Source organism: Cryptomeria japonica, chromosome 4 (assembly GCF_030272615.1).
Source record: "Cryptomeria japonica chromosome 4, Sugi_1.0, whole genome shotgun sequence".
NCBI lineage: Eukaryota > Viridiplantae > Streptophyta > Pinopsida > Cupressales > Cupressaceae > Cryptomeria > Cryptomeria japonica.
Genome location: NC_081408.1, coordinates 89450458 through 89474423, shown reverse-complemented (window position 1 = coordinate 89474423; position 23966 = coordinate 89450458). Strand labels below are relative to the sequence as shown.

At 38.0% G+C, this 23966-nt stretch overlaps 1 protein-coding gene across 1 annotated transcript; it reads right to left on the bottom strand.

The window, feature by feature from the left end:
• Positions 1-20391: 20391 nt before the first annotated feature.
• On the bottom strand, positions 20392-23075 carry LOC131032871 (protein RADIALIS-like 3). Its single transcript, XM_057963956.2, has 2 exons — positions 21552-23075; positions 20392-20709 (listed from the first exon to the last, which is right to left on the bottom strand). The coding sequence occupies exons 1-2, from the start codon at positions 21848-21850 to the stop codon at positions 20682-20684; spliced, it is 327 nt and encodes a 108-aa protein (XP_057819939.1). The 5' UTR covers positions 21851-23075; the 3' UTR covers positions 20392-20681.
• Between the last annotated feature and the right edge of the window lie 891 nt (positions 23076-23966).

The window sequence follows — 23966 nt, the reverse complement described above, 5'->3', positions numbered from 1 at the left end:
CCGATCAGTGACATCACTAGCCCAATCTGAGTCAGTGTAGCCAACAATGTGAGGTTCCCTTGATGTGTAGTGAATGCCATGAGAAATAGAGCCCTGAATGTACCACAAAATACGTTTGGCAACTTGCCAATGAATCTCATGAGGATCATGAGAGAATTGAGAGACAAGGCCAACCACAAAGGAAAGATCAGGATGAGTGTGTGTCAGGTACAACAAACTACCAACCAACTACCTATAAAGCGTAGAATCTACTAGAGGATTGGGACAAGTAGTAATCAAAACAACCCCTGACTAAAAAGAAGTGGGAGCAGGCTTGCAATCAAGCATGCCAAAGTGCTGAAGCATGTCAAGAGAATACTTCTGCAAGTAAATGTAGATCCCATCAGAAGATTGAATCACCTGAAGATCAAGGAAATAGTGTAGAAGACCGAGATCTGTCATCTCAAACTGGTCCATCAAAGCTCGCTGAATATGTTGAATCATAGAGGATGAGCTACCTGTGATGAGGAGATCATCAACATATAGCACAAGAATTAGGATCTCACCCTCAAGAAGTTGAATGTACATTGTGTGATCAGAATGACTGCGGGTGAAACCAGTGGAGAGCAAGAAAGAATCCATCTTCTCATACCAAGCTCGAGGGACCTGTTTGAGACCATACAATGAATGTCGAAGTCTACAAACCAAAGAACTATCCTACACAAATCCTTGAGGTTGTTCCATATAGATTTCCTTCTATAGGCCCCCATGTAAGAAAGCACTCTTCACATCCATCTCAAAAATGGGCCATCCCCAAGAAGCTACAAGAGATAGTACAAAGAAAAGAAAGTTCATCTTGGTGATAGCGGAAAATGTCTTGGAGTAATCATTACCCTCAACCTACGAGAAACCCTTTGCAACAAGACGTGCTTTGTACTTATCAATCAAACCATCAGCAACATACTTAGTGTGATACAACCAGTGGCACCTAACCATCTTTCTGCCCTTAGGAAGAGGACAGAGATCCCAAGTATGATTCCTCATCAAAGAAGAATACTCCTCCTCCATAGCACAATCCCACTCAGGGTGTTCTATAGCCTCTGAAAACTTTTGAGGATCATCTAAAATGGCATGACTCAAAAGACTAGAACCCACAGTATAGGAATGGGTGCGACAAGTATCTAAAGAATCACCAGCCATAGAGCCTGTCACCTCAATAGTAAAGAGAGCCCACTTGGGCATCTGAGGTGGAGCAGGTGGAGGTGGAGATGGTGGATCATTAGCAGCATCATCAGTGTCATCCTCAAAATAATCCTGAAGAGATAAAATGGGAGGAGTAGGCAGAGGAGTAGACATTGGAGTCACGATATCCACTGTGGGAAGGCGCTCATCAAACTGAACATCCCGTTGAAACAGGACCCCTTTGGAATCAAGATCAAACAACCTATACACCTTAACATCATCACAGTAGCCAACAAAAATGAGGGGTCAGCTCTTCTGCTCTATTTCTTTCCTTTGAGCATCAGGAATAAAATCCCATGCCTCACTGCCAAACACTCAGAAAAAAGAAACATCAGGCTTGTCATGAGACCAAGCCTCCTTAGGAGTCATATGATGAATCACCTTGTGAGGCATCCAATTCTGAATATAGTTGGCACAATTGATTGCCTCAGCCCAAAATGATGAACCCATGGACCTGGAATGAATCATACAATTTGCCATCTCCCATAAAGTTTTGTTCTTACGCTCAGCGACACCATTCTACTAAGGGGCATAGGGAACAGTAAACTGATGTTGCAAACCATGCTCAGTGCAAAAATCTCTGAAAGCCTGATTCACATACTCCCCCCCATTATCTGTATGTATTTGCTGAATAGAACAACCAGACGGCTTCTCTACTAATGTCTTAAAGATTTGAAATGAATCAAAGACATCAGACTTATACTTAAGAAAGTACACCCATGTGCGTCTGGAGTAGTCATTAATAAAAGTGAGTACATACTTAGCCCCAAAAAAAGGAGTAGGAAATGACATGAGATCCCTATGAATCAACTACAAGGGTGTTAAAGCACGAGGGGCTCTTCCCTTTGGAAAGGGATCCCTGTGATTCTTGCCAAGCACACAACCATGACAAACACCATCAATGCAGGAAATTTGTGGGAGACCAAGAACAAGTGTCTACGTACTCATCTACTGAAGATATCTGTAATTGACATGGCCCAAGCGCTCATTCCAAAGCTTACTCACTACATCTGCATGCTCTATAAGAGACAAACCTGCAACCGTAGAGGGCTCAAATCCATCAAATCTATAAAGATGAGATGTAGTATGAGCACTCCCAATAGCCACAACCAAATCAGAGTCATGGAGGTCCCAAATAACCACATCATGTGGTGGGAACTCAACTGTCTTACCAGATCCAAAATAGCAAATCTGATAAATGGACAGGAGGTTCGTCGAGATGTCAGGGACAACCAAAACATCCTGCAGAGTACCCCCATCCAAAGCGACTGAACCTAAACCCAAGAATGAAAGCTGAACTGAGTTACCCATTGCAATCTATGAAGTACCACGAGAGGCAAGAGAAGTAACCAACTATTGAGTGTGATTCATATGGTGAGAAGCAACAAAATCTAATATCCAAGTGGACCCATATGTCAAAGCTCAAGTAGTGAGAGCATGATCTTTCCCTGTGGAAGGAGAAGATGCCCTAGGTGAGGAGATTGATGCTACTACATGGCTTCCTCTAAAGCCTCTAAGTGTTTCCAACACTTGGAAACTGAATGTCCTTCCTTGCCACAAAAACTGCAAGTGCTTCCTAATTCCTTCTTAGTCTTGGAGGAAGACTTACCAGACTGTGAAGATTTCCCATTTTTTAGAGGAAATGGTCATTTAGAACTAGACTTAGGAGGTGGCTTGGAGGAATGCTCATTGCCTGTAGAATTCTTCTTTGGCTTCTCCTTAGAGGACTGAGCAACCAATGCTTTGTTCTGGGACCCTGAGAGCATGTCCAGCTGAGAAAGATGAAACTACTCATGAGACAAATGATCACAAAATACATCAAAGGTAGGCATGGTGAAATGAGCACCCAAGCCATCCATGGTGGAGTAGAAAGAAGAGGCAAAAAAATGAAAATGACCCCGAAGCTTCGAAAGAATCAAGTGAACGCACTATGTGTCTGTCTTGATCTTTCCACATCCTTGGAGAATAGATTTGGTAGCCTTGAATTTATTCAAAAAATCCTCAATGGTGGGAAAGGAATCAGGTGACAAGGAAACCAACTTTGCCTCAATCTGTAATGCCTAAATCTCATTAACCCTCCCAAAGAGAGACTCAAACTTCAACCACATAGCACGATGAGTGAGCAACTCATCAAGGTGAAATAGAATACTATCAGAGACATGCAAAGAGAGAAAACCCATGGCCTCATCCATCTTGTTTATGTGCTAAAGAAGGTCATAGGGATGCTGCAATAGATGTTGAACCTCATCCAAACAAGACCACAACCCTTGTGCCCAGAGAATCCTTGTGATACGGGGCTTCCAGGTGTGATAGTTGTGTGATGTCAACAACTCAACTAAAGGATCTGCCGTGAAAAATCTGCACGTGCACCTATTTGTGGTTTTTTTATTATGTGATCTTTTAGAATAGACAGAAGATGTAGAAGGGTTTGTTTGTTTTGAGATTTTTGGTGTTCTTAATTTCTGATATAAATGATAGAAAGCGAGAAAAAAACACCCCCCCCACAATAGATAAACCCAAACCCTAGTACATACTTGTTGGATTTTGCCAAGATCAAGGGCACAATGAAAAGCATAAAAGAGACAGTAGAATGATAAGAACAAACTGTATTCTCATCAATATAAAAATGATCAACTGGATTAACCAATACAATGAATAGAGGCCTGCTTATATAGGCAAGGCCATATGGATGTATGAGCACACAAATATGACATGTGGCTCAATGAGAAACAAGGGTAGGTAGGAAATAGGTGTGGGTAGGTAGGAGAAATAATATAATATTCCACATGAGGTGGATCACCCACCGAAGATGGAATTATCACTCCACAATAAGTGGATATGATAGTGTAATAACAAGATCAACACCATAAGAGGTGGAATTTCTCCTACACACACTATCCCAATGTGACACAAACACCCAAGTGTCTCATATCCAAACTACTATAAAATGCATTATCCTAAGTTAACTTAAGTAAGTGTAATAATATCCATAATGAATATTTATTTACACCAACACCCCCCCTTAAGTGCAACTTAGGGGAATGAAGACTCAAGTCAACAATGCAAGATGGGTCTTGGCTACAAGGCCATGATAGGTACCCATGTACAACATGCAAATGCAAGCAAAACAATGCAATGCAATTTCTCACAAACGAAGAAAGGGAGAAAACCCAGTGGGAAAAAACTCCCCCCCAAAAGAGAGATGAATGTACAAAAGAATCTCAAAGAAGAAGGACAAAACCTCAAAGAGGAAAAAGTCCCCCCCATAAGAGAGGAAGGAGAAGTCAGCTGACCCCCCTAATGACACATCCCGCACCCCCAAGAGAGCTCGCAACTGCTGGAACTTACTCTTGGTGAAAGGTTTGGTGAATATGTCAGCAACCTGCTCTACTGTAGGACAATACTGCAAATCAATGACCTGCTCCTGGATGAGCTCTCGAATATAGTGCATATGAATCTCGATGTGTTTGGTCCGCTGGTGCTGGACCGGGTTCTTTGAGATGGCAATGGCACTCTGATTGTCGCAATGTAGGACTGTCGGCCGTGAAGTAGTGAATCCAAACTCTGTGAGAATCTGCTGGAGCCAAATGGTCTCAGTCGCTGCGTTAACAGCGCCTCGATACTCAACCTCAGTCGAAGAGAGAGCAATAGCATGTTGCTTCTTGCTCTGCCAACAAATGGGGCCCGAACCAAGGTGAAAACTGTAACCAGAAGTAGAATTATGATCAACTAGATCGCCAGCCCAATCGGAGTCTGTGTAACCAACCAAGCGAAGTCCTGTGCCCGCTGCATAGTGAATCCCATAGTGATGTGTACCCTGGATGTAATGTAGAATATGTTTGGCGGCTTTCCAATGAAGCTCATGTGGTTCCTGCATGAAGCGGGAAACCATGCCAACTGCAAAGGAAATATCAGGGCGTGTATGAGTCAAGTAGATGAGACTACCCACAAGCTGACGATACAAAGTGGCATCAACTAGTGGAGAAGAACACTGAGCCTCAAGCTTGACTCTTGAAAGAAAGGGAGTCGGGGCAGGCTTACAATCAGCCATATGAAAGCGTGCAAGTAGATCAAGAGCATACTTGGGCTGCGATAGAGTAATCCCGGAAGGTGACTGTGAAATCTCTATCCCGAGAAAGTAGTGCAAAAGACCCAAGTCAGTCATAGAAAATCTGTCATGCAAAGCAGATTTGACCTTGCTAATGATGGATGAAGTACTCCCTGTAATGATCAAGTCATCAACATAGAGCACAAGTATCAAGTGAGAGTCATCCTATCACAAAATGTAGACATTCGGATCGGAATGACACCTGGTGAAACTTATGGAGAGAAGAAAGGAATCCATCTTGGCATATCAAGCCCTGGGGGCCTGCTTAAGGCCATAGAGAGATTTCCTTAGTCTGCAAACCAAGGAAGTATCCTGGATGAAACCCTGTGGCTGCTCCATATAAATCTCCTCATCAAGATCACCATGAAGAAAGGCACTCTTCACATCCATCTGATGTACAGCCCAACCATGAGCTACAGCAATAGCAAGTGTCAAACGAATGGAGTTCATCTTAGCTACGGGTGCAAAGGTCTCAGTATAGTCAACACCTGCAACCTGCGAGAAACCTTTTGCAACAAGCCGAGCCTTATACTTATCCACACTGCCATCCGCTGCAAACTTGGTCCGATAGATCCACTTACATCGAACCATCTTTCTCCCCTTAGGGAGATGGACTAGATCCCATGTGTTGTTCCTCATCAAGGAACTATACTCTTCGTCCATAGCTTGGTCCCACTCAGGAACCCCTGATGCTTCCCTAAATGTCTGTGGATCGAAAGCGGTAGCGATGAATGCATGTGGAAGATCCTGATGTTGCGATCGAGTTCTCCGTGTATCCGAAGGATCCCCAGCAAGAGAACCCGCGGACTCAAGTATCTGTCGAGCCCAACGAGGTCTAGGTGGAGGTGGAGAACGAGGCTCCTCAACTGCAAGTGGACCCTGCGGAGGTGTAACCCTGCGAGTCGGAGTTGAGGGAGTCTCATCATCGGGAATCACTAACATCACTATCCACGATGGAGGAAGGTGGAGGAGGTAGAGAGGCTAAGCTAGGAGAGCTTTCCTCAAAGTGAACACTCCTCTCAATGAATACCTCATGTGTCTCTGGATCCATCAATTTGTATGCCTTAACACCCTCAGGATATCCAACAAAAATGCAAGGTCGACTCTAAGGTTCCAATGCCTTGCGTTTCTGTGGAGGTATGCGAGCCCATGCTGGACACCCAAAGACTCTGAAATGTCTCACAATCGGTTTCCTACCAGCCCAAGCTTCAAAAGGAGTAATACCTTGTAAAGCTTTGTGAGGAACCCGATTCTGGATGTGTGTGGCACAACTGATAGCCTCAGCCCAAAAGGCAGGATCAAGAGAACGTGCATGAATCATACAGCTAGCCATTTCTTTGAGAGTTTGATTCTTGCATTCTGCAACCCCGTTCTGCTGTGGAGTGTATGCAATAGAATGCTGAAGATCAATCCCCTCAAATGTACAAAAATCCTCAAGTCTCTTGTTCACATATTCCCTTCCATTATCTGTGCGAAGAATCTTGACCACTTTCCCTGATTGCTTCTCCACACGAGTCTTGAAGTCCTGAAATCTATCAAATACTTCACTCTTATGAATGAGAAAGTAGACCCAAGTGAAGCGGGAGTAGTCATCAATGAAGGTAAGAACATAGCGGGCCTTACTAAATGAAGGTGCTGGAAATGGACCTGCTACATCACTGTGAACAAGTTGAAGAACTTCCAAAGCTCTCCAAGTTTTCTCTTTATCAAATTTCTCTTCGAGATGCTTGCCCATGGAACAACCTGAACATACACCCTCTAAAAAGCTAATTCGAGGAAGACCTGTGACCATGTCTTTAGTGCTAAGCTGCTGAAGATAGCGGTAGTTGAGGTGACCAAACCGCTCATGCCATAGCTTACTTTCTGAATTTGAATGAGTAAGCAAGGCCCTAGAAGGTGAACTTGGCACAAAGTGGGAGAATGAATAAAGCCTTGAGTTGTCATTGACTTGTCCCACTGCTACCAAGGCATCATCATCAAGTTCCTTTACCACAACTGAATCTGGTGTAAACTCAACCTTTTTCCCATTCCCATAGTGAGTGATTTGGTAGATGGAGAGAAGGTTGGTAGACAAGTTAGGAACATAGAGAACATTCTCAAATGTTCCATCATCCATGTCAACTGAACCTTTCCCTTCAACCTCTACTTGTGTGTCATCACCTATGTAAATGTGAGGTACCTTAGATGGCTCCAATGAAGAAAACTGCTCCTTTGTAGAACCCATGTGATATGAGGCACCTGAGTCAAGTATCCATTGCTGTGAAGAACCTATTGTAGCCACAAATGCTTGCCCTTTTCCCTTAGACTGTGAGGAAGAAGAAGAAGATGCATCCTTCTTGGTGTAGGTGGATGGCAAGTTGATGTTGTTTTTCTTGAGAAGATTGGTTAACTCATCAACTTGCTTTGCGTGGCATCGATGCTCATCATGACCATACTTTTTGCAATATGCACAAGTTGGTTTATCCTTCTTAGGTGGTGTCCCCTTCTTGGAAGAGGATTGAAAATTGCCTTGTGATGGAGAGGATGATTGTCCCTTTTCCTGGTGTGGTTGAGACTTAGATTGCTTCTTCTTCTTGTTGGAATTTTTGCCTTGACTTCCTTGATTTCCTTGATTTGCTACCAAAGCCTTGGACTTTGAAGGCTTGAGAAACCCCATGTTCAACAACTTAGATTGTTCCAATATCAACATTTCTGTGAAAGCATCAAAAGAAGGCATAACATAAGAACTCCCCACTATCAAACGATGAGTTTGGAAGCTAGATACAAATGCTGCATATTCTGGTGCAAGCTTGTCCAACAAGTTGAATATCAATTGAGCATCCTTTTTGTCAATTCCACAATCCTTTAGCTTTTCTCTTAGCTCATTTGCTTTGGTTACATAATCTTGGATTATATCAAAATTCTTGGGATCTAAGCTAGTGAGCTCATTATCAATCTGATAGCCTCTGATTTCATCAACTTGTCCATACAATTTCTGAAACATATCCCAAGCCTCTTTAATTGTTTTACACTTCTCAATGTGGAAAATGAGGTCATCTAATACATACTTGTGTAAGGTTCCAAGAGCCATGCAATTCTTTGTGAGCCATTCTAATTAAGCATTTGGATCAGCCTTAGGATCAGGTGGTGCTGTTATTGTTCCATCTATGTAGTGTGTGAGACCCTTTTCCATTAGTTTACTCCATACTTTAATTTTCCATGATGCATAATTATGTGGAGTTAATGGTGGAAACTTATTAGGACTCATTGCAACAAGAATGGAAAGAGCACAAAGAGAGGCACAATCACACAAGACACCCCCCCAAATTCACTCAATCAAGGAACCCCCCCCAAATGTGATGATTTTGGCACTTTATAAGTAGTGCGTATACAATGGGCCACTTGCAAAAAATGGCAAAGTGGACTTCTGATTTACAATTTTACAACTACCTCAATAAGGCCAAAAGAGACTCAAACTGATAATGCAAGAGATCTAACTAAGATCCAAACAATTTACAAGTACCTAATAGGCCAAATAAGACCAATATCTGAAAGTACAATTTTCACTCAAAATCTCTGAAATCTGATCATAGATTCTGAAAGTAGATGAAAAAATAAGCACTTTCAAAAAAAATGGCACCTAAAAAGGAGGTCGTATGAGCTCAAACGAGGCCTTTGAAGTTGCAGAATTAAGGTTTGGACAGGTACAGCTGAGAGAATCCAAAAATTTTGAAAAACCTATGGATCAAAATTAGAAAATAACCACACCACTATGAAGATCATGAAATTTTAGCTCATTTCAAAAAAAATTGCACCAAAAAAGGAGCAAAAATGAGCAAGATATGGCCTTCCAAAGTTGGACTGCAAAACTAAAAAGCCCAATGGAGAGGGGTTAAAAAATTTCAAAAAATGCTGATGTGGCGCTGATGTCAGCAAAACACTGTGTTAAATTTGATGGTCGTATGACCGTCACGAAAACTTTGCCTCCCTGCTGACTGGGCATCCGTACTGTACGGACTGCTGACTATGTCTCTGACTGTGCAGGCCGTACGGATGACGTGGCACTGTACGGACTGTTTGCATGTTGCGGTGACTGGATAGGCCGTACTGTCTGCATGGCGCTGTACGGAGGCCTGTTTTCAAGCCACGTGGCGGGTCCTGTTGCTGACGTGGCTGGGTCCTGTGGCTGACGCGGCGCTGGAGGCGGAGGCCGTCAGGTTCGGGTCTCGGCGTCCCCGAAAGTCTCGGCCGGCGGAGGAGGTACCAGAGCCGTGGAGCGAAGGCACCGGGAACTGCCGGAGCTGGTGGGCGGGGGAGGCGTCGGGAGCAGCCGGAACTGGTGGCGCGGCGTTCGGCGGGAGATCTCGGCGCGTCGCTGGCGGTGTCACAGAGGCTGGCGTCAGGTATGGTCTGCGTCGGTGACAGACAGAACCTGCAACGCGGGTACGGGTCGCTTGCGGCACCTGCAAAGCCCGCAACGCGGGTACGATGTACGGGGGGGTCTGCGGACCCCCAAACAATTTTTATTTTTTTTGCTTTTTTTACTTTTTGATTTTTTTTTTTCGAATTTTTTGATTTTTTCGAAATTTTTTTTTTTGAAATTTTTTTTTTCAGAAAAAAGAACAAATTTTTTTTTCGAAAAATAATAATAAATCTGAAAATCCGTACTATATAGCAAAATTGGGAAAAAAAATTTCTCACTAAAATAGGTCAACTTTATAGTCGAAATTTATGGAAATGGCCTCCCGGACTCAACGGTGATGTCCAAATCGTTGTATGATGCCTCCAAAAAATGAAGATCCCCAAATCCGAAAATAGAAGCCTTCCACGATGTCTCCAAAAATTGATCAATGAAGCCCCAATAGCTCTGATACCATGTTGGATTTTGCCAAGATCAAGGGCACAATGAAAAGCATAAAAGAGACAATAGAATGATAAGAACAAACTGTATTCTCATCAATATAAAAATGATCAACTGGATTAACCAATACAATGAATAGAGGCCTGCTTATATAGGCAAGGCCATATGGATGTATGAGCACACAAATATGACATGTGGCTCAATGAGAAACAAGGGTAGGTAGGAAATAGGTGTGGGTAGGTAGGAGAAATAATATAATATTCCACATGAGGTGGATCACCCACCGAAGGTGGAATTATCACTCCACAATAAGTGGATATGATAGTGTAATAACAAGATCAACACCACAAGAGGTGGAATTTCTCCTACACACACTATCCCAATGTGACACAAACACCCAAGTGTCTCATATCCAAACTACTATAAAATGCATTATCCTAAGTTAACTTAAGTGTAATAATATCCATAATGAATATTTATTTACACCAACAATACTAATGAGAAGGAAGTAGTGCATAAGCAAAAAAACTTCAAACTGAAATATCATGTACCTAATGAAAAATATGAGAAATAAGATCATGTATCTGAATAGAGCATGCTTAGATCTTTCCAATGCCTATTCGTTTTTGAAAAATGGAGTTCGTTTGCCCATTCTACGGCCTCGGAAGTGCAGAAAAGAGACCCGACTTTGACTAAAAAAAGGTATAGTCAAATAAAAAAATTGAGCAAAAATTCCAACAACACGAGGTCCAGCTCGGAACCATCTTTTCGACGCCTATTCATTTTCAAAAAAACAACTCTTTATGCTCAAGATATGGCCAAAAAACAAACCCCCCCTTAAAGAGGCAAGGGGGTGGTGGTCCGGTGGCAGGGTCGGGCAGAACTGGTGCTCCGGCGATGCTTTCGGGTGGAGTGGCGGAGTGGCAGAGAGGCAACAGTGGTGGCAACGGGGAGAGATAAGGCGGAAGGCACCGATGGCGGGAAGGCAGGCTCCGGCAGGCGGAGCGGCAGGCGTCGGCGACGGGAAGGCGGGCTTCGGCGGGTGGAGCGGCAGGCACCAGCGACGGGAACAAGGGTCGACAAGGGTCGGCAGGGGGCCAGAGGCCAGCGATCAGCAGGTGGGGCCCTCTCTGATAGGGCAGGTGCTGAACTAGCAGGCCGGCAACCAGACTATCATTTCGACAGGGTACGAGAACTTGCGCCCAAAACCAAAAATTTTGACTTTTGATTTTTGATTTTTGGGGAATGAATTTTAATTTTTATTTTTTTTTTAAATTAAAAAATCGGCCTACATGCCGTAAAAAGGCAAAAATATTTTTTTTGAATTTTTTTCTCGAACTGCGTGTCAGGGCCATACGGCCTAGTACTGAAGAAAAAATACCCTTAGAGGCTCAGGAGTCAAAACTAGGCAAGTTTTATATGACTATAAGGGTTTTGGGGCCTTCTCAGCACGATGGTGAGGTCCGTTTAGGCCCAAAGTGCTCAGAAAAAAGGCCTATCCCTAGGTGCATAAAAAAACTTCTTGAAACCCCAGATTTGCTTCCAATGCAAAAAGTTCTCAAAACAAGAACAAATAGTTGTAGATCTGAAGCTTTGATACCATGTGAGAGTTGAGAAATACAACACCATAGGAGCCCAAATGATCTTTGCAAGCTAAATAACCTGTTACAAGGATATGTAAGGAAGCAACAACAGAAAAAACAAATACACAAAAAATATGCTCAAAAGATGAGAGCTCAATATTCACAAAATATGTAATGTGATAATGATATAAAGAAAAGAAAATTAACCTCTAATAGGTCAAGAAACCCTAAAAGGGAAAACCTAAGCTTGCACATAATAATTAATAAAAGAATTAATTATTATGCACCTAATGTTAGCTTAAGTGTAAAAAGAGATCAAGGGAACTTAAATAATTAAACAAATGTTGTTTAATTAATCAAGTAAAGACTCGATTACTCTAACAGATAACTCATAATGACCTAACACACTGACCTATATACCCATACAAACAATATGCCTTATGTCGACTTACAATACATTACAAAAGATACAATGTTGGCTTTATACAATAATTACAAAATGATTTTCTAAATAAATCTTCCTTGATGTCGGCTTCCTTGAAGTGTTGGATGTTGGTGCCGATGTAGCCCTGAATGCTCCAAAGTCGGTGTCTGTCGGTAAATGCCTCCTAATGCTAGTATATGACTCCTGTCAAATCTTGTTGTCATCAATGACAACAAAATGAATCCAATGAGTTTCAATTGCCAACAGTTACTCCTCCTTCTCAATCCAACATGTCCAATTTCAATTCATCCACTGAAGCTACCATAAATAATCTAGCCCAAATAGTATCTTCCTTACAAAAACAAATAGCTTCCATGAATCAATCCAGGTATAATGTGCCCACATTTGATGTAGTGAGCCCATTATCTAATGATATTGTTCATGTTGTCCCTCCTAAACATGTGGAAATCCCTCAATTGGAACTTTATAATGGAAAAGGTGACCCTTTAACTCATTTGAAAACATTTCAAACTTTGTGTAATGACTTTTCTCATGACCTAAGACTTTTGGCTAAGTTATTTACTAGAAAACTTAGGGATAAATATTTGTAATGGTATTGTTCTTTGCCTCTTTATTCTATTACTTCATTTCAACAATTGGCTAATGCTTTCATTCAACAATTTCACAATAATATTGGTCCTAAGATTACTTTGACTGATTTGATGCATTGTAAGCAAGGTGTTAAAGAAAGTGACTGACTTTATTCATAGATATAAACATTTGTATTCACAAATTTCTTTTCCTATTCCTGATCAAAATATTCAAAAAAATTTCATTTCTAATTTGCAAAAAGACATTAGAGATAGACTTCTCTTTTCTGATTTTACTTCCTTTTATGCAGTACTTCACAATTATCACCTTAACCATGAGTTAATTGAAACAATCTCCTTCAATGGCTTCGACTGATAAAAGTGAAAGTGCTCAACAACCTCTTCTGATGTTCAAACTGATTAAGGGATTCATCAAGTTCAATGACAACAACAACACTCTAGTAGTAGCTGCAACAACAGGTGTGCCTCCTTTGTCCAAGTATTTTAGAAAATAATTCACTCCTCTTAATGAATATTTGCATGGTATTATGACACAATTATTACAAAGTTATGTGTTGAAGCTTCCCCCTATTAAACCAATTGATATGTCAAATCCTTTGTCACCTTACTTTGATTCCAAAGCTTTTTGCCAATATCATCGTCAACCCAGTCATGACACTGAAAAGTGTTATTCCTTAAAAATTAATATTGAAAACTTGATTGATAACAATACCATATATATGACCCATGTCAATGATAAAGGAAACAAATTTATATCTCCCCCAAATCAAAAACTTCAAAGTTTTACTAATCCTTTACCTTCCCATTCCACTAACGTGATTGAAATTGATTGTCTTGCCTTCTCTCTTACTAATTTTGGCCTTGATTCTAATAATGTGGTGAATCTTATTGATAAAACTAAACCTCCTAAGGACTTATGCATTACATTTGATCCTAGTGAGACAATAAAGCACTTGATGGCCCATTACATATCACCACGAGAATCAAAGACATACCCTTACAAGGGGTGCTCATTGATACAACTTGTATGGTTAATGTTATAGCTAAAGAATTTCTTTAGACCTTACAATTGCATCAATTGACATATGATAAATCTAATGTGATAGTTAGATTCTTTTATGGTTTCTCTTGTCCCACTATTGGTTCTATTACTCTTCTCGTCGAGGTTGGTACTAAATCTTTACATGTTAATTTCGTTATTATTCCTACATTAGAACAATTTCATGTGAAACTAGGACGTCCTTGGCTCTCTTCCATGAAATAAATCCCTTGTACCATTCATAAGTGTTTGAAATTTCCTCATGATGATAAAATTATGACTGTTAATCATAGCATGTACCAACCGACGATTTGGCAAGAGATGTCAATCTTGATTATTTTTGGTCCAAACAATTCCAACCTCTTAAGCCTCTAAGTGATGCTCTTTTTCAATCTTATCAAAGATGAAATAATAACATGATATTATCCTTGAGTAAACCTATAAACCCAACATTTAGTCTTCCTCCTAATGGTAACCATATTCCTTCTCCTAAGGATAATCTCCCTCTTCCTCCTAAGGGTAAGCTTATTCCTTCTCCTCAAGATAAGCATATTATTCCTCCTCCTCATGATGGACTTTGTCTCCTTCCTACACCTTCTATTCCTCCTTTATATGATGTAGTTCCACCTCTTACATCTTACAAAGGGAATCATCTGACATCTCTTATTGTCCAACCTAAAAGATCTTCTCCTATGAATCCTTCCTTATAAGAAAAAATAAGTATATGCTTGTTGAGCCTAAACCTTCACTACCTTCAGCTAAAACTAAACAAAACCATTGTGTGAGAGAACACCGATGGAGACATTGTGCTAGGGCTCATGAACTTGCTTCTCAAACTATTTCTTCCCCTAAGACACCAACTATTGACATAACACCATTTTCTCAACCTTCTCCTAACCAAGAAGTTCAACCTAAATATCCAAGATATAAAAAGATTAATAAATGATGGTTCAAGTTCTATTCCTATTAGAGCTCCCATTTTTGTTAGTCTTGAAGAAGAAATAGGTGAGAATGTTGTTCGTGATGAAAATATGTTGATGTTGAGAATGATTTATCTAAACAATTTTCAAAAGCATTAATCCTAGCTCCTAGTAATAGACAAAGTGACTCATCATTAGAGCATGGTCCTTGTTTGGAACTTGTGATAGCTCCATCTAGCGTGCTTGAAGTGGCTTCTCTTGCATGTCATCCAACTTCCCAAAACAATGATGAAAAAGATTATGAGGCAGATGATTTGCATTATTAGCTTCATTTTTATCATAGATTCTCTCTCTCTCTCTCTCTCTCTCTCTCTCTCTCTCTCTCTCTCTTCTCTTTCTTGTTTGTCATCTTCCTCTATTTGTCTCTCAATTCTTCTATTTTATGTCCTTAGTGTTGTCTACTTAAGGATGATGCAAAGTGTTGAGATCTTTCTTGGTCTCTCCCATGTTGACTCTAAAGACACATGTGCCCTTCTTCGATGGTGGTTTTTCTTTCTTTGAGGGATAAGGAGAATTCTATGCAAATAAATATACATGATATACATAATATAACATAAAAGAATACTGCTCCCAAGTTAAGTAAAACCACTCCGTGTTCTATGTCTTGTCATCATTATCCTTTAATTTGTCCTTTCTTGGGTGCATATTATTGTGATAACATGCTTGTCTTTTTGGGTGTATCATACCTTAGATAAATTTCTCCTTATGAGGCGTATGCAATCACTTTAATGTGGGGGCATTCACTTTTCTCAATGATCTCTCTTTTGCATATCTCGATGCTTAGGTTACTTAGCAAACTTAGTCTTTTGCTTTGTAATTTTAGTATTTTTCTTTTCATGATTCATAGTAAGAGAAACTTATTAGGTTTTTAGTCATGATTTTCTCTCTCTACTTTCTTCATGATGTCCCTTTTATCTCAATATCGAAGTTGTATCTTGATCCTAAATTCCATTGGGGGCTTGGTGTATATTTCCTCCTTGGTGACTTGGTGAAAGTTTTCCAATGTAAACCCTTGTACTTTATCAAAAGTATGATTGACTTCATACACCCATTAAAGTGGGGACTAAATGTAACATCCTAAAATTGTACCCCTTTACAATTTTGACCTCATTTGGGTCCTTACCTTAGCATTTGCACCCCTAGACCTGACTGGGGCATGATTTTACTCACACCATGAAAATATGGCCTCATTTTGATTTCATACATCAACTCAACTCCTTATCGTAGCCCTAAAAATGGGTAGAACCAAGGCATGACACCTTGGTCCTCAATAGGACTAGGGCACCACGCCTTGGTCCTCCCTATTTGGGCCCCCTTTTAAACCCTTTTGTCATTTCAAAAATTGAGCAAGAAACCTAACCCTGCATCGGCTCATGTCAAAAAATTAATATGTTTTTCGACTGGCAAGTATAAAATGAGGCTTTCCCCTCCCATTTGATCAACACATTCGATCCGGCAATCATAGTGGTCAATCAATTCAATAAATCAAGCACTCCTATTCAAGTGAGCAAGTAATCAATCTTCCTTCAAGCCTTGGAGAAGCAATAGAGTCAAGATTCAAGCATTGGTGTTGACATTCATGTTCCATGTTTTTGAAGACTTCATGAAACCCTAATCCCATGTGAGACAAATAAAACTTCACAAAGAGGTATATCATTTGGTTTTCAATCATTATTCAGCATCTCCCTCAAAAGGAGAATCTTCCATTATAGCAATTCAATTATCATTTATCTCTATTTCATAGTTAATTCCAAAACCAGGGTTTGACTTAGGAAAGCTCCTTTTTCCCAACCTATTTCCCCTTCTTTATATGTGTAGGAAATAGGTACGGAGTTGTGATTTTTATAATAAGCATTATTTACAATGACAAATCAATCCCCCTTTGTGTGCGAAAAGTTTGGAGGACCAGGGCGACAGGCACCACGGTCTTGACATTTTGGGAGCTCCTTCGGGAATTAGATCAAAATTTGCTTATATTTCTCAGTCCCAGGTGAGTGGCTCAATCAAATGATTGTAGCTCATTGTTTCTATGTTTTTATTCTCATTTACAACACTTTACCCTAATTTCAATAATTCAACTTACAAAAGAGGTTAAACAAATTCACACCTTGAATCCAATTAGTATTCAATCCTAATCCTTGTTGATTGGTGACTGAATCTATTGGACACTAGCCCTTTTTTTAATCTAATTGGCCCCTAAGAAAAAAATAGTGGTTTCTTCCTTCTATGGTGGGAACCCTAATTTTTCACCACATCACAGTATGGTCCTGAAAAGGTGACTTTAAAACTGTAGGTTTTATAAATTCCTATTGAAACTTAATTTGTATCATTTGGGTATTAAAATAAATTGCATATTTAGAGACTATACTTCAAGCACTACATTTTCTATTGCTAACTTTTTTCAAGATTCATTTTTAAGTGCTTCAAGTTTTTAGGTCAATTGGGATGAATTCCAAAAAAAAAGAGAAAACAATTCCACTTTTGGGCCAAAAAGTGCACTTAACTTCTTGCATGTACCCTTGCATCCAATGGGATTTCTTCCTTTAAACAAGCTTACAAGAGCTCAAGTGTCACAATTGTCTAATTATCAAACTTCCTTTGGCGAAGATGTGTGTGTGTGTTTGTGTAAAACCCAGAATCTTCATTATAACTCTTAAATATTTGAAACCATTCTCAAACATCCTACTTATATATACATGAAATATAACTTAAAGTATAAGAAATGTGACTTATACTTAAATGATATAATTCATGTATATAATTTAATGAAGCAAATGAGTTCTAATAGAGAGATGATTTTACTTCACAATAACATGAGCACATTATATTATGCTCACATTATTTCAACATACACATAATGTGAACATGGTATAATGTGCTCTATCGCACTCAAATTATATCAATGCATTCACACAATGCAAGCATTTTATAATGTGCTCGCATTATTGTTTGCATTGGAAATTTCGAACCCTTTGGGTTGGATTTTCCTTGGGCATCCAACCTAAAAGGTTGGATAGCCATTTCAATACCCAAAGATGTAATTTCTCAATTTGTAAAAAAACTCTCACAATTTTGAGTGTGCTCTTTATTAAGTGTGCACATGTTTCATTTAAATCTAAAAAAATACCACGATAACATTAAGCTCTCTCTTAACTATCTAACCATGTATTTTTTTCACATTTTGAGTATGTTAAGGTTTTCATCTTTAATTTCTTTTGTTAGTGTATCCATTTTTTGTCAAAAACAAATGTGTGGTATTTTTGGTATATTTTTTACTCACTCATCAAATTTTGAAACAAATTGGATTTTTAGAGACTAGACTCCACTCTACATGTATTAAATATCAATGAAATGTATTAAAAATCTACACACAATCATTTCCGGAAGCTTTTATAGATAATGTATTAAATAATAAAATTATATTTTTATTAATTTTCAAAAAATCAAGGAGTGTGTGCTCAATTTTTAATTGTTCAAGATGTGCCTACTTTGAAAATTAGTAAAACATCATATATTCATTAAAAAATTAACAAAAAAAATAGACATAACTACATGTTGTTAGTTAATTTCTCACTGAAATGATTTTTGAAATACTAAAATAGATAACATGTAGGGGGGTACACCAAGTGCTATGTTATGTTTTGTTGATAAAAACAAGGCCAATTTGTGTGACCCCCCTTTTTGAACCCCTTAATCTTCATCATTTAAAAAAAAAAAAAAAAATTAGAAAGTAGATTCAAAGTATTGCAAGTATTTTTCATGTTGTATCTTCAAATTTTTAGTGTAACTATCTTCAATCTCTCATCCAAATCATTTTTTCTTGATTTCATATATATATATATATATATATATATATATATATATATATATATATATATATATATATATATATATATATATATATATATATATATATATATATATGTATGTATGTATGTATGTACATACATACATACATACAAATATATACACATGTACATGTATATATTTTATATATATATACATGTACATGTGTATATTTTATGTATATACATGTACATGTGTATATTTTATGTATATACATGTACATGTGTATTTGTATACACACACACACACACACACACACACACACACACACACACACACACATGGATATATAAACATGTACATGTATATGTACATATATATACACATACACATATGTATATACATGATGTACATAACATATGTACACACACATATATCTTATGACCCTCTTTGGGTCCCCCATCTTTGTGTAATATTAATTTAATAACACCAACAAAATTTAACCTAAGGGGTATGTGGCTCTAATTAGTATGGAGAAACAATTCTCTTAGCTTCATTTTCAACACATCTAAATTTTAAAGATCTGATTATGTCATTTTCTAGAATTGGAGCTAAGATTTGGAAGCCTTATCTTGGGATGAATGATTGAGACTAGATATAGAGAGTTCTCATGTTGACGATGTCTAACCATCTACATGTCAAAAATATATTTTCTACATTCACTAGTCTTATAGAATTTGGCACATTATCAAATTTATTAGTATATTGATTTTCTAGGAAGTGTCAATTATAGATAGGCTTAGATAGATGGGAAACTTTCCAACTGGTAATCTTGGGAATTAATATTTTGCATTCATATTCCCCGTGCAACATGCATATCATCAAAACTAAAACCTCTTTTTTACTAGACCTAGTAGATATTGACCATGTTGTAAGGCTTCATCTCTAATGCAAGACTATTTAAGATAAGGTCTACAATTGCTATCTATAATCCATGTAGCTATAGCTTCAAGATCACCTCTTCTTGAAGTTTAAACATTATTTTTAAGTTTCTACCTTCATATTTCGACGATGAGGTTGTCTACCATCTAAAACAAGCCAAACATCAATTAGCTTGCATCTTGAGGATACTTGTGGCACAATGTAAGATTTATGTGCATTAACTCTCAATAGAAATAGACCACCACATTTCATTATTGTTATATTTTTTCCTAGCACTAAAAATTAACACCCATTTTGCATTCAAATGTTCTCCAATCATTCAAAGCTCAAATGGTATTTATTTCCTCTTTAGAAACTTGTAAAATTCCTTAACAACCTTTATATATGATACAATTAGATGTCTTATACTTCTCTTTTGAGAAATATTTAATTTTCTATGAATTTTAGCTAAAGATAATGCCTCTAATCAAGACATGGTTATTTATTTTGTCTATCTTATTTTAAGACCTAATAAGGTGATATCTCTTTGTTGACATGGAAACTCTTAGAACATTATATTTGACATTGCAAGATATGATTTGCTTTTGATTTTATTTTGATTTTGCATTTAATTTTCATGATTTTTTATTTTTCTATACATAAAAAGCAACAGAATTATATAACCATCATGTACCTTTGAGCTACAATGATGAAAATCTCATATGAAAGATAAATATCTCTAGATTAGATTGCCACTTTTATATTGCACCTTAATTTCTCCAACAATAAGAATGTCTCCTACTTTAACAACCAAACTCACTCATTCACAGATCAGAACCATTTCTGATAAAATGAAATCAACCAATTACAACCATATCTGAGATAAATTTATGTGAAGATTTCTTAAAATATAATAATTACAAAAAATGAGCTATGCCCCATTTGTTCAAGGTTTACACTAAATTGCTGCTGTTTAAAACTCTCTACCCCTTTTCAAGAGAAGATAAGGCATGCAAACACTATCTTCTACTCAAGGTATCATTAGATATTTCTATACCATGCATATAGTTGCTACTATCAACATTCTGCAACTTCACTACTGCTGCTGCCTTGCAGAAATCAAATATATATAAAGGAGTCATGATATTTGAACATCAATTCAGGAGCCTCATTGTAGCTTCATGCGCATTAATTGCCTGCAAAAGATTTATAATGTCAATATACAGGAAGAGGATTAGCAAACAATATTCAGTAGAAGTATGTGAGTAAGAAAAAAAAACATTGTTCTTTCAAGCCTGATGAATTGTTGTCATTCATAAACCTAGCTAGTCACTTGAACTTGTGTGTAGAGAATCTTCGTGGTGATGACCAATTATTTTCACTGCCATGTTTTTAAAGCTCTAATTAAAGAGAAGATTTTTTTTCTTACAATTTTTTCGTTTTGATGATGGATCATTGAGTTTAATATGAAATGGTGATGCAATCAAAAAAATCGCACAATAAAATCCAAAAGTAAAAACCATGCAGTGATCCAGACAAGTGAACAGGGTAGTTGGATCTATGTCTTTTCCTGCTAATACAATCTCTAATCTCTAGCCTCTTTGAGAAGATAGACTTAAGGGACAAGTAATGATGGCTTATATAAATGTGGATCAGAAGAGTTATTAAAAAAAAAGACTTCTGTAGTCTGCACAACAACAGCATCCTCCTTTCAAAACTTCTCAGTAAGGGAACCCTCAAATAGTAAGAACTGTATAGACCTCAAATTAAAAAAATTATATTGCTCTCAAAGCTAGCCTACTAGCGTTGATCTAAACTGAATCCATCATAAAGCTTACTTTGTGAGATAATGTTCTATATAAGGCACTTTGTAACAGGAAAGTAGATGTCTATACTTTAGGAAACAAGCAGAAAAACTGTGAAACATAATTAATTTTTCACCAGAGATTATGATTACTTCAGAGCTCTACCTATATATATATAGATGATATTATTTAGTGCAAAAGTAAACATAAAAGAATCAAGTTTTTAGATATGCCTGTTCTCCTTTTCTCCCCAACTGCCTTCTGAGCCCTCCCCTTTGTTAGAAGCTGATGATTTGTACTTAGGGAAAGGCACTTTGTCTGCCTCAATGCGATTTATATCCTCTATTAGAACCTCATAATGCCTTTTCACTTCCTCTGGGGATTTGCCACCAACCATGGCAGCCACATTTTGCCAACGGTCAGGAGTATCTTTGTCATAAACAGCTATGGCCTTTTCAAACAATTTATTTTGCGTGGTTGTCCAGTTAGATGCAACATTTCTCCCAGATGAAGAAACTTGATTACTGGCCATACTACTAATTCAAGCCTTGGGGCAAACAAATTCTTGATGGACCAAAGAGCCAACTTATCCAAGTGCTATAATATCGCTCAATTAATTCCTAGGTAAATGCATATACTTTGAAGGATAAGACTCAATACAATTTTAGGATAAGTTGTCCAAATACCCAGTTCATCCAAATGCTCCAAGTGCTCTGATATGCAATTCAATCCAAGAAAAAGTATATATATCAAATTATTTGTAACATTCCAGGAGCAAATGCAAGATTGGGAGTTCAATTTACATTAACTAAATGCTAGGAACCCAAACCAGTGTGGAAAATACAGCAGAGGACTGAAAATCAAATAGGATGAATTTAATATCCAAGTAAATGATGTGAATGAAATTCAGAAGAAACTGCAGCTAAGAGTAGTCTCAGGGCTCAAAATGAAATAAATGACTAACTCTTTTTCCCACAAAATAGACCAAAAATGAAATCAAATATAAATATATAATCAGTTCCAAAGCTATTAAAAGAGGACTGACAGACAGTACCCAATTTTCCCAAATGTCCTAACAAATAATAAACTTAAAGGCAAACTAAGCATCAATTCAACTGGATTATTATATCAGATGTTGCTTTTAGGGGGACTGGATGCAAAGAAAATGGTGTGCCTTGAGGCCTTGCAATTCAGGCTCAAAGGATGAAATAATTGAGCAATCTAGACTGTTCTTATAAATAGATTGGAGTTTTGGCTGTGTAGTGATCAGCCAGATGCTAGAATCTGTAAAGAGTAGTGAAAAGAATAATGAAGGACTGGTCTCTTTGCAATCCACACAATGGACTCTAATTAAGGCAAGAGGAATAAGAATCAGAGCACCCCTGACAGCTGAACAGAATCCAACCTGATCAATCATGAACACTGCAAAACACTTGAGTGCTAGTGTTCCTATCAATTTCTCCTATCTCATCTCATCATAGAACCTTATAAGCTTTTCTCATCTGAAATAAGGACCAGAGGTTTCTAATATCCCATTATAGTTTTGACAGTTTTACATATCAAGAGGATAGATTTGATTTTTGTGGGTGTCTAATTCATGTCGTATGGTATTCTCCCTAGGTCTTCACAATATGTTGGAAACATGATACTGCTTTACAACTCCATATTAAAAATAAATGTCCTTGTCTTGTAATTAGAAAGATTTATTGTCCTTATAAAAATATTCTGAATTGCCAGACCTGAAAGTCCGCTGCTTTGTCACAGGCACTGTGCAGAATGCCATAATGGTTGGCAAACAGTAGGTTTGAGTTGAAACTTGAGCATGTTAACAATAATTTTACTGTATATGAATCGACTGACATCACCTCTGACTAGTACTCATCTTCCATGTACATTGAATAGTTTTCAAGGGATAAGAATGTGCCAAGTCACAAGATAATTAATCGCATAATCCAACTGGATAAAGTTCACTTTACAGCAATCAAGCTTAACAACCAGCACCATCATTGTCATGGCTTTAAGAGAAGATTTTTCTCCACACTTTATGTCATGCCATTAACTACCTACGTCTCTGTGGTCCTTACAATTGAGTTTTCTCCCCAACAAGCGTATCTTGACAAGTATCACTTAGCAGAATTAATCAGACTGGATTATTCAAAGCAAAAGAATGCTTCCAAAAGGAAAAGTATAAAGGGAAATTCTAGCTTATGCACCCAAAAACTGGATTATTCAAAGCAAAAGAATTCTTCCAAAAGGAAAAGTGTAAAGGGAAATTCTAGCCTATGCACCCCAAAAAAAAGTGATAAGAAAAAAGGAATTTTTTTTGAAATTTTATGTTATTTTGAGGGATCGTTTTTTATATTAATAAATAGCAAAATTAGAGTGCTGACTCTGTAGACAAACAGTTCATAGGTAGCTCTAACAAGTCATTAAAAGCAGATTGACAGTCCAAATTATAATATCAAAAGCAGTTAAGAGTAATAAAACTAGCAACATAAAAGCACCAAAAAACAACAAATATGTGACTATGCAAATATGTCATTTCAATCCTCTACACCTCCTTATAGTTTCCTTGATCTTCAGCCTCCTTCCGAACCTCTTCTTCTGCAGTAGGCAAGAGTAGTGGCAGACCTGTGCATCACCTTCGT